Source organism: Coregonus clupeaformis, chromosome 28, assembly GCF_020615455.1.
Source record: "Coregonus clupeaformis isolate EN_2021a chromosome 28, ASM2061545v1, whole genome shotgun sequence".
NCBI lineage: Eukaryota > Metazoa > Chordata > Actinopteri > Salmoniformes > Salmonidae > Coregonus > Coregonus clupeaformis.
In genome coordinates, this window is record NC_059219.1 from 20,606,549 (window position 1) to 20,618,604 (window position 12,056).

The window sequence follows — 12,056 nt, forward strand, 5'->3', positions numbered from 1 at the left end:
ATCCTTCAGGTTTCGGGGCTGTCGCTGGGCAATACGGACTTTCAGCTCCCTCCAAAGATTTTCTATTGGGTTCAGGTCTGGAGACTGGCTAGGCCACTCCAGGACCTTGAGATGCTTCTTACGGAGCCACTCCTTAGTTGCCCTGGCTGTGTGTTTCGGGTCGTTGTCATGCTGGTTGACCCAGCCACGACCCATCTTCAATGCTCTTACTGAGGGAAGGAGGTTGTTGGCCAAGATCTCGCGATACATGGCCCCATCCATCCTCCCCTCAATACGGTGCAGTCGTCCTGTCCCCTTTGCAGAAAAGCATCCCCAAAGAATGATGTTTCCACCTCCATGCTTCACGGTTGGGATGGTGTTCTTGGGGTTGTACTCATCCTTCTTCTCCCTCCCAACACGGCGAGTGGAGTTTAGACCAAAAAGCTATATTTTTGTCTCATCAGACCACATGACCTTCTCCCATTCCTCCTCTGGATCATCCAGATGGTCATTGGCAAACTTCAGACGGGCCTGGACATGTGCTGGCTTGAGCAGGGGGACCTTGCGTGCGCTGCAGGATTTTAATCCATGACGGCGTAGTGTGTTACTAATGGTTTTCTTTGAGACTGTGGTCCCAGCTCTCTTCAGGTCATTGACCAGGTCCTGCCGTGTAGTTCTGGGCTGATTCCTCACCTTCCTCATGATCATTGATGCCCCACGAGGTGAGATCTTGCATGGAGCCCCAGACCGAGGGTGATTGACCGTCATCTTGAACTTCTTCCATTTTCTAATAATTGCGCCAACAGTTGTTGCCTTCTCACCAAGCTGCTTGCCTATTGTACTGTAGCCCATCCCAGCCTTGTGCAGGTCTGCAATTGTATCCCTGATGTCCTTACACAGCTCTCTGGTCTTGGCCATTGTGGAGAGGTTGGAGTCTGTTTGATTGAGTGTGTGGACAGGTGTCTTTTATACAGGTTACGAGTTCAAATACAGGTAATGAGTGGAGAACAGGAGGGCTTCTTAAAGAAAAACTAACAGGTCTGTGAGAGCCGGAATTCTTACTGGTTGGTAGGTGATCAAATACTTATGTCATGCAATAAAATGCAAATTAATTACTTAAAAATCATACAATGTGATTTTCTGGATTTTTGTTTTAGATTCCGTCTCTCGCAGTTGGAGTGTACCTATGATAAAAATTACAGACCTCTACATGCTTTGTAAGTAGGAAAACCTGCAAAATCGGCAGTGTATCAAATACTTGTTCTCCCACTGTAATAAACATGATTGTGTGGGGAGACACAGACAGATGCATTCCCTTTGGTAACGTATCTGTCTATATTTAATTAAGTCGTTTTGCGCCTGTTAGTATATAATTATCTATTGTAACTAACTACTGATGTTATTATTTTTTACATGTTTAACTGCCAGTATCAAATGTCTGCCAATGTTGAATGTTATGGTTAAAGTTTGACGCAAGACTGGATTTGAGGACACACTGATAATGTATCTGTGACACTGTGATTCTGTAGCAGCTGATGTGACTTCCTACAAGCCTCTGGCTTGTGTTTACAGAACATTCGGTGCTGTGCGATTAATATATAAGGACCTTTAGACATTTTCTATGCTTCTGTTCTGGAGGTGTTTCCCTGAATTGTATTAAACCGGATTGATTTTGATTTGACTTCATCAACGATTGCTCTCCTTTTTGTTCACCTGGACATTCCTGTTACATAATGTTCATTGATAACTCATAATTCATAAATAGCTATCAGGTATTTATCTCATTTTCTACTCCAGTTAAATGGCTATACTATTTTTCCAGTAATAAATTAATAACAATACATGATCTTGACGAAGTTCACACTAAAAAGTATTCTGTCCTATTTTGGACTTTTATTTTGAAATTCATGAAAAAATTATACCGGAAGTTAGACCCTGCGTTCAATTTTATTCCACATCACATCCGCTGAGCACAGCGTAAGTAGTATTTCTGAGCACCGTAAACATTTTGAACTACTGTGAGTATGGCTTCAATTATATGATTTATGTAACTATTTTGTATGTAGCGAAAGCTATTCGTATTCATATGCAATTCCATGGCAGTGAGCTGAGACAATGCGGGTTGCTAGAATAGTGGCTAAATTTAGCAATAATTGACATGAAGGAATGGTGATGTGGCTGTTAAAGCTTCTTCGACAGGAATCGTTATTTAGTGTAGAAAAGTTGTCTAAAACGGAGATATTCAAGGTTTCGAGTAATGACAGTGAACAACTTGTGTGTTAGTTTCTGTGATTCAGACATTTATATTAAATTTAACTATCTAGCTAAATGATGTGGCAATTGAACGGTCTGTGGGCAAGCCCATCCATGATGACAAACATTTTCCATTCCATAACCCCAGACTCTCCCTACAGTCTGTAGCTTTGTCACTGTGCGTTATTAATTTGTTACAACAATCGAAAGCCTAGTTTTGCATTATGTGAGAGGATTTGTTGTCACTTGTGAAACAGTGCCATTAACCTTTTATGTCTATTTTCTGTCACTGCTATGTCCCATGTTGTATTTTAGCCTACATCTTTCCTACCTCGGCGTCAGTTACTCTAATGAAATCTGGTGTCCCAAAGGGTGAGAACTGCCTTGTAGATATGGACTCCAAGGCAGGGGATCTCTTCAGCGCTGAGCCAGCTGATGCTGCTGGAGCCGGAGGTGTCATGGGAAAGTGTGTGCTGTTGTTTTTCTAGTTCTGTCTATCTGTTAGTTAATCTGTCTAGTGCAGTGCTCGCCAATCCTGTTCCTGGAGAGCTACCCACCAGCAGGTTTTTGCTCCAACCCCAGTTGTAACCTCTCTGATTCAGCTTGTCAACCAGCTAAATATTAGAATCAGGTGAGCTGGATTAGGGTTGGAGTGAACCTACAGGACGGCTCTCCAGGAACAGGTTTGGAGAGCCCTGGTCTAGTGCCAACAGTCACTAAACCTGGTCCTGGAAAGCTACAGGGCGGGCAAGCTTTTGTTCCAGCCCAGCACTATCACACCTGATTCAACTTGATGAGTTGTAGCACCATGTAGCTCTCTGGGACCATTGTTGGTGATGGGTTTTGGTCCAAAAACATTTTATATACAGTCCTCATTTCATGTGTAGTCATTCTTCTGTGGCTATTATTGTGTCTGTAGGACAATCAATTGTGATCTGAATTTGTCTCATATTTTTCTTAATCTAGCCTACCACTAAAGGAGCTAGATGGGTCAGTTTGTCCTTTCCCTGTATTATGCCTGGCTATGGTGTGTTGTTGTTCATTCTGTGTCATCAGTCTCTTGGATTGATGCTATACATTTTTTCCATCTCCCCATACCTCTTGTTTAGTTTACCACCTTGGCTTTCTGCCTTGCCTCACAGGCTGTGGCTGCCCAAAGGCCTCTCGGCCGGTGTGGCCAAGGAGTGGTTTGACCGTCGCCGTGCGTCCATCCGTCCCTGGGCTGGCTTCGTGGATCACAGGAAGTTCACCAAGCCCCGCAACTTTGGCGAACTGTGCCAGAGGGTGGTGCGCAACTTGGATACCTACAACAGCAACTACACCTTCATCTTCCTTGGCCTCATCCTCTACTGCATGTAAGAGCTGCGGGACAGGAGTTTAAAGACACTGTGGTAGTCAGTGAATATAAAAACACAGTAATTACATATTGTTTCTAGATAGACGGCTGCCAGCAGCCTATTTTATTTTCAAATTCAAAATCTCAGTGGTTCGAATAGGCCTAGATCTATGCTGGATTGAGTTGATTTAGAATCTGTGATTATCAAAGAATAACTCTTTCCCTCTTCCAATCTCCCCCTCTTTACCTCAGTATCAGCTCTCCCATGCTGCTGATTGCTTTGGCAGTGTTTTTTGGTGCCTTCTACATCATCCACCTCAAGTCCCAGGAGTCTAAATTGGTCGTCTTTGGTGAGTAAAGGAGTCAGGATCTGTAAGATGATTGATATGGAGCGATTTCAGTAACAACATACATTTTATTTGAATTCCATAATTGTACATTTTGTATTAAGATATTGAATTTGAATTTAATATTTTTTAAATTTGTAACAAATTATTGTATTTCATGATTTGACACTGACTTTAATGAGTATTGCATTGTTTTAAATTGAATTGATTGTTCAAATTCAATATTTATATATTCAGTTTCAATATGGTAGATATTGCATTCATTGTCTGTGTACCAAGTTTACAAGCTTTGAAGTTGATCAAAGTTTCATATATTCAACTTCTCAGATGCATTCAGATTCAGTTCTCTAAATTCAGATTCAAAACCAGAGACAACATCCTGGTACTTTGCCAGCCAGGAAAGGTAGAGGTTTGAATCAAACGCTCTCTATGGTAAACAGAAGCTTCTGGCAGTTTCTGAAGCCAATGTGGCATGTTTTAATGTATTGTCTTCCTATGAATTTGGCTGTAGTGTCTGAACCGTTTTAGCTATACGCTATTATGACCCCATTCCTGAAAGGTTAGACTCTCTGAAACATGTACATGCCTTCTGTTCCCCAATATGATGATCACAGGCCGCGCAGGAGACGTTAGAAGGGAGTGTCACAAAAATGTGTCCCCCATAAGAATATAGTTTAATAGCCCGGTCATAGCCCTTCTAAGGATAGCCTTTTCACTCCCTATTTAATCTTGCTCTTATGGCTGACTGGGTTCGAACCAGGCCTCCTGCATGTCACAAGACTGTGTTAGCACACTTAGCTAAAGCCCATAGGGATGAGTTCAGGAAGCTAACATGTCTCCAGCAAGGTTACTCATCAAAAGAGCGTGGTTCATCGAACCACCATGGTTACATTTAACCCCACTTTGACCTCATACTGAGAGATCACAGCACCAATATAATATGAATCCCGGTTTCAACTGTACCAGACAGATGGCAGACAGCGTAAATGGCGTTGTGTGGTTTTCTGATCTCAACGTTGTGAACAGAGTGCCCCATGGTGGCTGTGAGGTTATGGTATGGGCAGGCATAAGCTACTGACAACGAACACAATTGCATTTTATCGATGGCAATTTGAATCCACAGAGATACTGTGACGAAATCCTGAGGCCCATTGTTGTGCCATTCATCCGCCGCAATCACCTCATGTTTCAGCATGATAATGCACGGCCCCATGTCGTAAGGATCTGTACACAATTCCTGGAAGCTGAAAATGTCCCAGTTCTTCCATGGCCTGCATACTCACCAGACCGACATGTCACCCATTGAGCATTGGGATGCTCTGGATCGACGTATACGACAACGTGTTCCAGTTCCCGCCAATATCCAGCAACTTCGCACAGCCATTGAAGAGGAGTGGGAAAATATTCCACAGGCCACAATCAACAGCCTGATCAACTCTATGTGAAGGATATGTGTCGTGCTGCATGAGGCAAATGGTGGTCACACCAGATACTGATTGATTTTCTGATCCACGCCCCTACCTTTAAAAAAATAGTTATCTGTGACCAACAGATGCATATCTGTATTCCCAATCATGTGAAATCCATAGATTAGGGCCTAATTTATTTATTAAAGTTGACTGAATTCCTTATATAAACTGTTGCTCAATAAAATCAAAAAGATTGTTGCATGTTGTTCAATATTTTTGTTCAGTGTATATATATATATATTGTTTGTGCTTTTCTTTGCCTGCTGTTGCTCTGTAATAGTCACGTTGTTGTTCATCTGTATCAGAATCCCACAGTTCATACCTTTCTAACAGTACTAAGCATGTGTTTGTAGGACTTATAGTTTAGAAATCTAAATATATCTAATGAAGGTAGATTACCATTTCTGTCACAATTGAAGAAGCCCCTTTTTCAGTAAATAACGCATTGGGTTGGAATGCTTCAGGAGGGCGGTCACATGTTTGCTAGGCAGAGGTCCTGAGTGAGTCTCGTTATGAGCTGAATCAGGGAAAGGTGGTACTCGTTAAGCAAGCGGTTTACATGAATTTCTGGAACTTATCCCTATAGGCTTTAGCAAAGTGGGCTTGCGATGTGCAGGAGACCTGGTTCGAACCCAGTCAGTCTCAAGCGCAATATTAAATAGGGAGTGGAAAGGCTATTCCTATGGTTGCCAAATTGTGCTTTTTGTGGCATTCCCTTCTAACATGTCTTGCGCGGCCTGTGATCATCATAGAGGGGACAGAAGGCACGTTCATGTTCCTAAGATTTCAGGAATGGGGTCATAATAGCTTATGGCCAAAACGGTTCAAACGCTAGAGCCAAATTCATAGAAAGGAAATAAATTCAACATGCCTGTAGAATAGCGGACCCAGAGTATCCAAGGGAGGTGATAGGTGGGAATGAGGAGGACCTATGATTGTACAAAAACAATACTTGAATTTATTACAGATGCAGGGTTTCAGGATACATGGCTTGTCTCAAACAGTTGTCCATATCCCCACCATTCAGGATACGAAAACTCACAAAAATGACGGATGACAGCGAGTCTAAAGCTCAGCCCCTCAATAGGGTTCCTACTGCAGCGAAGACTAGGCCTAAATGCTAAACAGCATAACAAGGCATTAACCCTTTTCCAGATCTAAAGAGAGCCTAACTCGTGCCTTACTGGGACTAAAGAGAGTATACCAGAACAGCCTAAATCAACTGCCTGTACATACAGGACTCAACAAACTGCTGTGGAGCACATTGTAAAATGGTGTTCAACCCTGAGCTGAGAGAAAAGGTCGGCACTTATCCCTTTGCGCCTCAACTCCGCCCACACTTATTAACCAATGAGAATGAGCATTTAATTAGAATAACTTTACTTTGTTAATTAGACCAGGTAACACTATGGAACACATTATTTAAGTTAATTGCATTCATTAGTTTAAATTACCATATTTAGTCATGTACAAGACAGAGCTACATGAAATAGAACATGATTAGAACTACTACTCAGGGAGACTGAAAGCATGGGTGAACTACACGCTAATTATTTAACTCACCACACCTACAGTAACTTAAACCTGAGCAACCAACTCTGTAGCAAACAATTAAGGTCGAGCACACCTAAACTGGTAGATAGCTATGCATGCTGATGGACTATTATCCAAACCACACATGTATATAGTTAAGCATTTGAGATAATATTAACTTAATGAAATACATTTTAAGACCCTTTAAAATGGTGATGAGGCCAGTTTAAGGCTGCCTCATCACAATGCCCCATTGGCTTCAGAAACCACCAGAAGCTTCTGTTTACCACAGAGAGCGTTTGATTCAATCTGTTCTCCTCTACCTTTCCTGCCTGGCAAAGTACCAGGATGTTGTCTCTGATTTTGAATCTGAATTTAGAGAACTTAATTTGAAAACTGAATCTGAATGCATCCTAGAAGTTGAATATATGAAACTGATCAACTTGAAATAATAGTTTGTAAACTTGATACACAGACAATGAATGCACTATCTACCATATTGAAATGGAAATATTCTAATTGAATATTCAATTAAATTTGAATAGAATTTAAAAACGAAATGCAATATTCAAATTCAAAATTATGGAATTCAAATACAATTTCTGTTGGCACTGAAATTGCTCCATAAATTGGGTGAATAGTACTTGAAATCTGAGTGATTTAATTTTCCCACAGGAAAAGAGGTGACCGGACCTCACCAATTGGGTCTGGCGGGGGCTGTCTCTTTCCCTGTGTTTTGGTTGGCTGGTGCAGGAGCTGCAGTGTTTTGGATCCTGGGTAAGTTACAACCCCATCTCACTCTTTACTGTACACATCAGACCTGGGATAACTGTAGACTTAGGCCTAGATATACTTTGTGGAATATATTTCAAATTAATCTTTCTTTGAAGGAGACCAATTATTAGGGATGTAACGATTCACCGATATGCATCGGTCCCCGATTCAAATGTTTAAAATACCACTGCATCGGTCCGCGGACCCCAAATCGATCCAATGTAGTTTGAATCAGTTAGAAAATCGATTCAAACGTTACGAATTGCAGATTCACTAACATATTTTGCACATATTACGTTCTTTCTACCTTCTGAAAGTTCTTCATATTTTGAGACAAATGATGCGTCCTCTCCTTCAGTGTCGAATTAATAAGCATGTAACTGTGTTGATAGTCATTGATCTACAAGTAATTTTCCATGCTGAACAATCTCAGGGAATATCAGTAGCCTTGTCAAACTGTGCACTGTGCCCAGCTTCGCGCGCTGACCAACGCGAGGTACGCGGCCTGTTCCTGATCTTGCACATCTACGGGCTAGATTGTTATCTATGCGCTGTTGAAAATGGTGTTTTACCAGAATAAAAGTAAACTACCGGAGACACAACTCATCTGGCTATACCTGCTGAACAGGGGTTACAATATATTTTATTTAGATTGTTCAAGTTCACCATCAGCAATAGTTTTTGTTAGTTTTGCTTTAAACAATCAGTGTATATGGTCATTTTTACATATATAGGGTGAAGTTGATAGTTTCATAGCAAGGAATCACTTTTGCGAGGCGCACTGCATGGCCAAAGCGGGAGGAGAAAAGAAGCTCACTTAATAACTTCCAAACGGTCAAAACCATTAGACTTTGAGATGGGGACAATTGAGACATAGTTTGTGTATGTGTGCCATTCACAGGGTGAATGGACAAGACAAAAAAATGAAGAGCCTTTGAACGGGGTATGGTATAAAACGGGGTGCCAGGTGCACAGAGTTGTGTCAAGAACTGCAACACTGCTGGGTTTTTGACGCTCAACAGTTTCCCATGTGTATCAAGAATGGTCCACCACCCAAAGGACATCCAGCCAACCTGACACAACTGTGGGAAGCATTGGAGTCAACATGGGCCAGCATCCCTGTGGAATGCTTTTGACACCTTGTAGAGTCCATGCCCTGACGAATTGAGGCTGTTCTGAGGGAAAAACGGGGGGGTGCAACTCAATATTAGGATGATGTTCCTAATGTTTGGTATACTTAGTGTATATTCATTGGCTATGTCATGGCTAAATTGTAAACAATACATATTGATACATTACTAGCTCAAACACTTAATCTGCAAAAATTACAAGTGAGTTATTGGATGATGGTGAGGGTGGGGGTACAGAGAATATGGGTTACTAATCTGATAGTGGGGTGGTAGATGCCTAGTCTCCCTTATGGCTCAGATCAGGTGCCTACATAGTATACACCAGGGCTGCCCAACCCTCTTCCTGGAGATCTACCGTCCTGTGAGTTTTCAGTCCAACCCTAATTTAACACACCTGATTCTACTTATTAGCTGCTCAACAACACCTTAACTAGCTGAATCAGATATGCTAAATTAGGGTTGGACTGAGAACCTACAGGACAGTAGATCTCCAGGAAGAGGGTTGGGCAGCCTTGGGTCTACACCATAGACATACATCATTCACACATACCACCCCACCCACCCACCCCCCTCATGGGGTCCATCAGCAGCAGGTTTTAATTTAGAATGGAAAATGAATGTGTTTATGCAACAAATGTTAGTGTATCGCTTCAATTCATTCTCTAATCAAACCGAATCGTTTCAAATTAAAACGTACTGTTGCTGTATCGTATCGGAGCCCATGTATCTAGATACGTATCGACTTGAAAGGGAAAGATGCACGTTCCTACCAATTATGATAGTGAATAACGTTAATATGCTAAAAACAAACTATGAAAGTGGATACGTCACAAAATGTAAACATAACTGGGGCCACCTCATACTTTTTGGTGGCAGGAAGCAGTGTCGTAGGAGCAGTAGCTTGCTAACTGTTGGGGCAAAACAATTTACTTGTACAGATAGTTCTCTACGGCACCTTCTTTCTTCGCAACATCCACGCTTCCTAAACTAGCAATGTGTACATTTAGGATCAGATAACCTTATTCAGTAACATGTTTGTTTAGAATGTGTTTTTCGTATCATTTGCTACGTTTAACCATTGTGTTTGGCTTCTCAAGATGGAGCCCTAACTGTAACCTAGGCTTGTACTCTCCTTTTCCCCAGCCTCTCCTATCTCTTCCATTTGATTGACTGTCTCTCTTGTCACTCAGGGGCGACGATGTTTGTAATTGGCTCTCACGCTGCCTTCCGAGAGCTGGAGGGAGGATCGGAAATGGAGGAGCTCTTCATGGAGCCTGTGTGAAGGGTTAGAGATAGAGGACTCATCTTTATATCTGTGCCATTATAGCATCTGTGACAGCATGGGCAGTGCCATTTGAGGCTACAACCCACAGGAATCCCCACCCAGTTGACCACTTTGACTACTTTAAAATGGTGGAAGCCCTCAATGGTGCTGCTCATGCTAAAACAGCCTTTTGGCCACTAGAGGCCTCTATCATTCTCTATGTGTGAACCCTCAACACTCACCTTTGACCTTTCATAATATAACATAGAATGCACCTTGCCTTGCATCTGAAGTAATTTGCTGTTTATGACCCTCTAAAACTCTTTAAGACCATAATAATACTCAATTTAGAAGAATATATGGATAGACTGTCATACGCACAAAGAGTGACTGAGCCGTTCATATACCTCAGCACATACTTCATCTCTATGCCTGCTTCATACTGTAGGCCTTTTCCAAATGTTAGTGATACCTCTCATTTGTGTTTAATACAAATTTCGTCCCGTGAAATGTCAGTGTCAGCCTTTTGTTTAATGTCTGTTCTTTCTGTTTAATATTACCTCGTGGATATCTAATAATAAAAAATGTAACTCGGTCAACTCAAGACCTGACATGTTACAAAGAGCTTTAACATCACCACAGTAATAAGACAGATTGGTTTTTATCCTATATAGCTGATGTTAAATAAGTCCTCATTGTGCACTATTAAACTGCATGAGGGAAATAGCATCACATCGCCAACACCTCTCTGACTGGGGAAGAAGTGCCATTTGCAGCTTTACAATGTATTTAGCCAAACTAAAGTAATGTTTTTTTTTGACAAATTGCATTTACTTTAAAGCAATGCTTATTGGATATTCCAGATACCTAATGGTGTTCAAGCATTATGTTTAAATCATACTCTGTATTGTACATACTCAATCTACTTTTAGTCATATGCAGGCATGTGGTGCAGTGTTGATTGTTAACTTTTCATAATTTATTAGCTCTGCATTATGGCTTTGACATTTAAAGGTCAATATATTATTTTTAAAGGTCATGTTATCTTTTTGGTATTTCTTGGTATTTTTTATGACAATTGGGAAGTGCAATAAACTCTCCTACCTGTAAGATATTGTGTTGCGTCCGATTTTGTGTGTGTGAGGACTCAAGTCCAAGCATGACCTCTGAAATATTTGGGTCCCTTTTGCGCATAATATTTATTTGTGGGGATTTAAAACATTACATTAAAGGGTATTAAAGGTTGTATGTATATTCTGTATGTACAGTATATGTGCCAAAATTGCAATACTTTGTAGGCCCTTTTGTGTCCCGGATGTACCGCCCCCCAAGAGGATGTCGTTTCCCCTACTTTTCTCTTTCTCTCCGTGTCCTCCTCCCTGTCCTTCCCACCCTCTCAGTCTGACTCTTCAGATACCGCAGTGCTCACCGCCCCCCCTCTTTTCCCCCTTTGCACATGACCCCTGTACACTGCTCATCAAGACAACCCCATGCACAGGTTGCCATGGAGATGACTTTGGAGGTTCTCCCATCCACACACACACTTCACTCACTGGCATACTGCACACTGCGGCAAAGCCGGGCGATCGATATTCTATTATGCTGAGGGGGAGAGAGGAGTCACACTGCAGTGAGCTCACTGCATGGATGTGGGAATTTAGGGGGAGGGGTGTGTGTGTGTGAGAGAGAGCGAGTGTCAGTGATGTAGAGTATCAACGCAGTTTATACACCTTTTGTGAATAGCATTTACCCCACCCCCTTTACGCCTACCTCGTCAACTCGATCAATGCTAAGCGTTTTCTCACATTCCCCCCCCCCTTCAATCCCTGTTGTGGAAAGCTGCATCAGAAATGGCAACTGCTGTATTCCCTGTAGTGCACTATATAGGGAATAGGGTGCTATTACGGACTAACCTTATATGTGTGAGGAACAGAGGGAGGAGGGAGTGTATTTAAATCGGTAGGTGTCGGT

General features: G+C 41.8%; 1 protein-coding gene across 6 annotated transcripts; it reads left to right on the forward strand.

The window, feature by feature from the left end:
- Positions 1–1,921: 1,921 nt before the first annotated feature.
- Positions 1,922–10,185, forward strand: LOC123480952 (prenylated Rab acceptor protein 1-like). Of its 6 annotated transcripts, none has more exons than XM_045208712.1 (7): positions 1,922–1,997; positions 2,548–2,698; positions 3,199–3,222; positions 3,342–3,587; positions 3,821–3,918; positions 7,593–7,694; positions 10,012–10,185. In XM_045208712.1, exons 2-7 carry the CDS (start codon positions 2,583–2,585, stop codon positions 10,101–10,103), a joined length of 678 nt encoding a protein of 225 aa, XP_045064647.1. In that variant the 5' UTR covers positions 1,922–1,997; positions 2,548–2,582; the 3' UTR covers positions 10,104–10,185. The 6 variants fall into 6 exon arrangements, with proteins under 6 accessions (XP_045064647.1, XP_045064650.1, XP_045064649.1 ...); XM_045208715.1 differs by having other exon boundaries at positions 3,375–3,587; XM_045208716.1 differs by having other exon boundaries at positions 1,924–1,997; positions 2,604–2,698.
- The last annotated feature ends 1,871 nt before the right edge of the window (positions 10,186–12,056 follow it).

Excerpts from the sequence above, each read along its gene's own strand:
- LOC123480952 (XM_045208712.1), top strand. The coding sequence starts at position 2,583 with ATGAAATCTGGTGTCCCAAAGGGTGAGAACTGCCTTGTAGATATGGAC. Across the intron at positions 3,223-3,341 it reads CCACTAAAGGAGCTAGATGG|TTTACCACCTTGGCTTTCTG; the intron begins GTCAGTTTGTCC and ends CCTCTTGTTTAG. Across the intron at positions 7,695-10,011 it reads TGCAGTGTTTTGGATCCTGG|GGGCGACGATGTTTGTAATT; the intron begins GTAAGTTACAAC and ends CTTGTCACTCAG.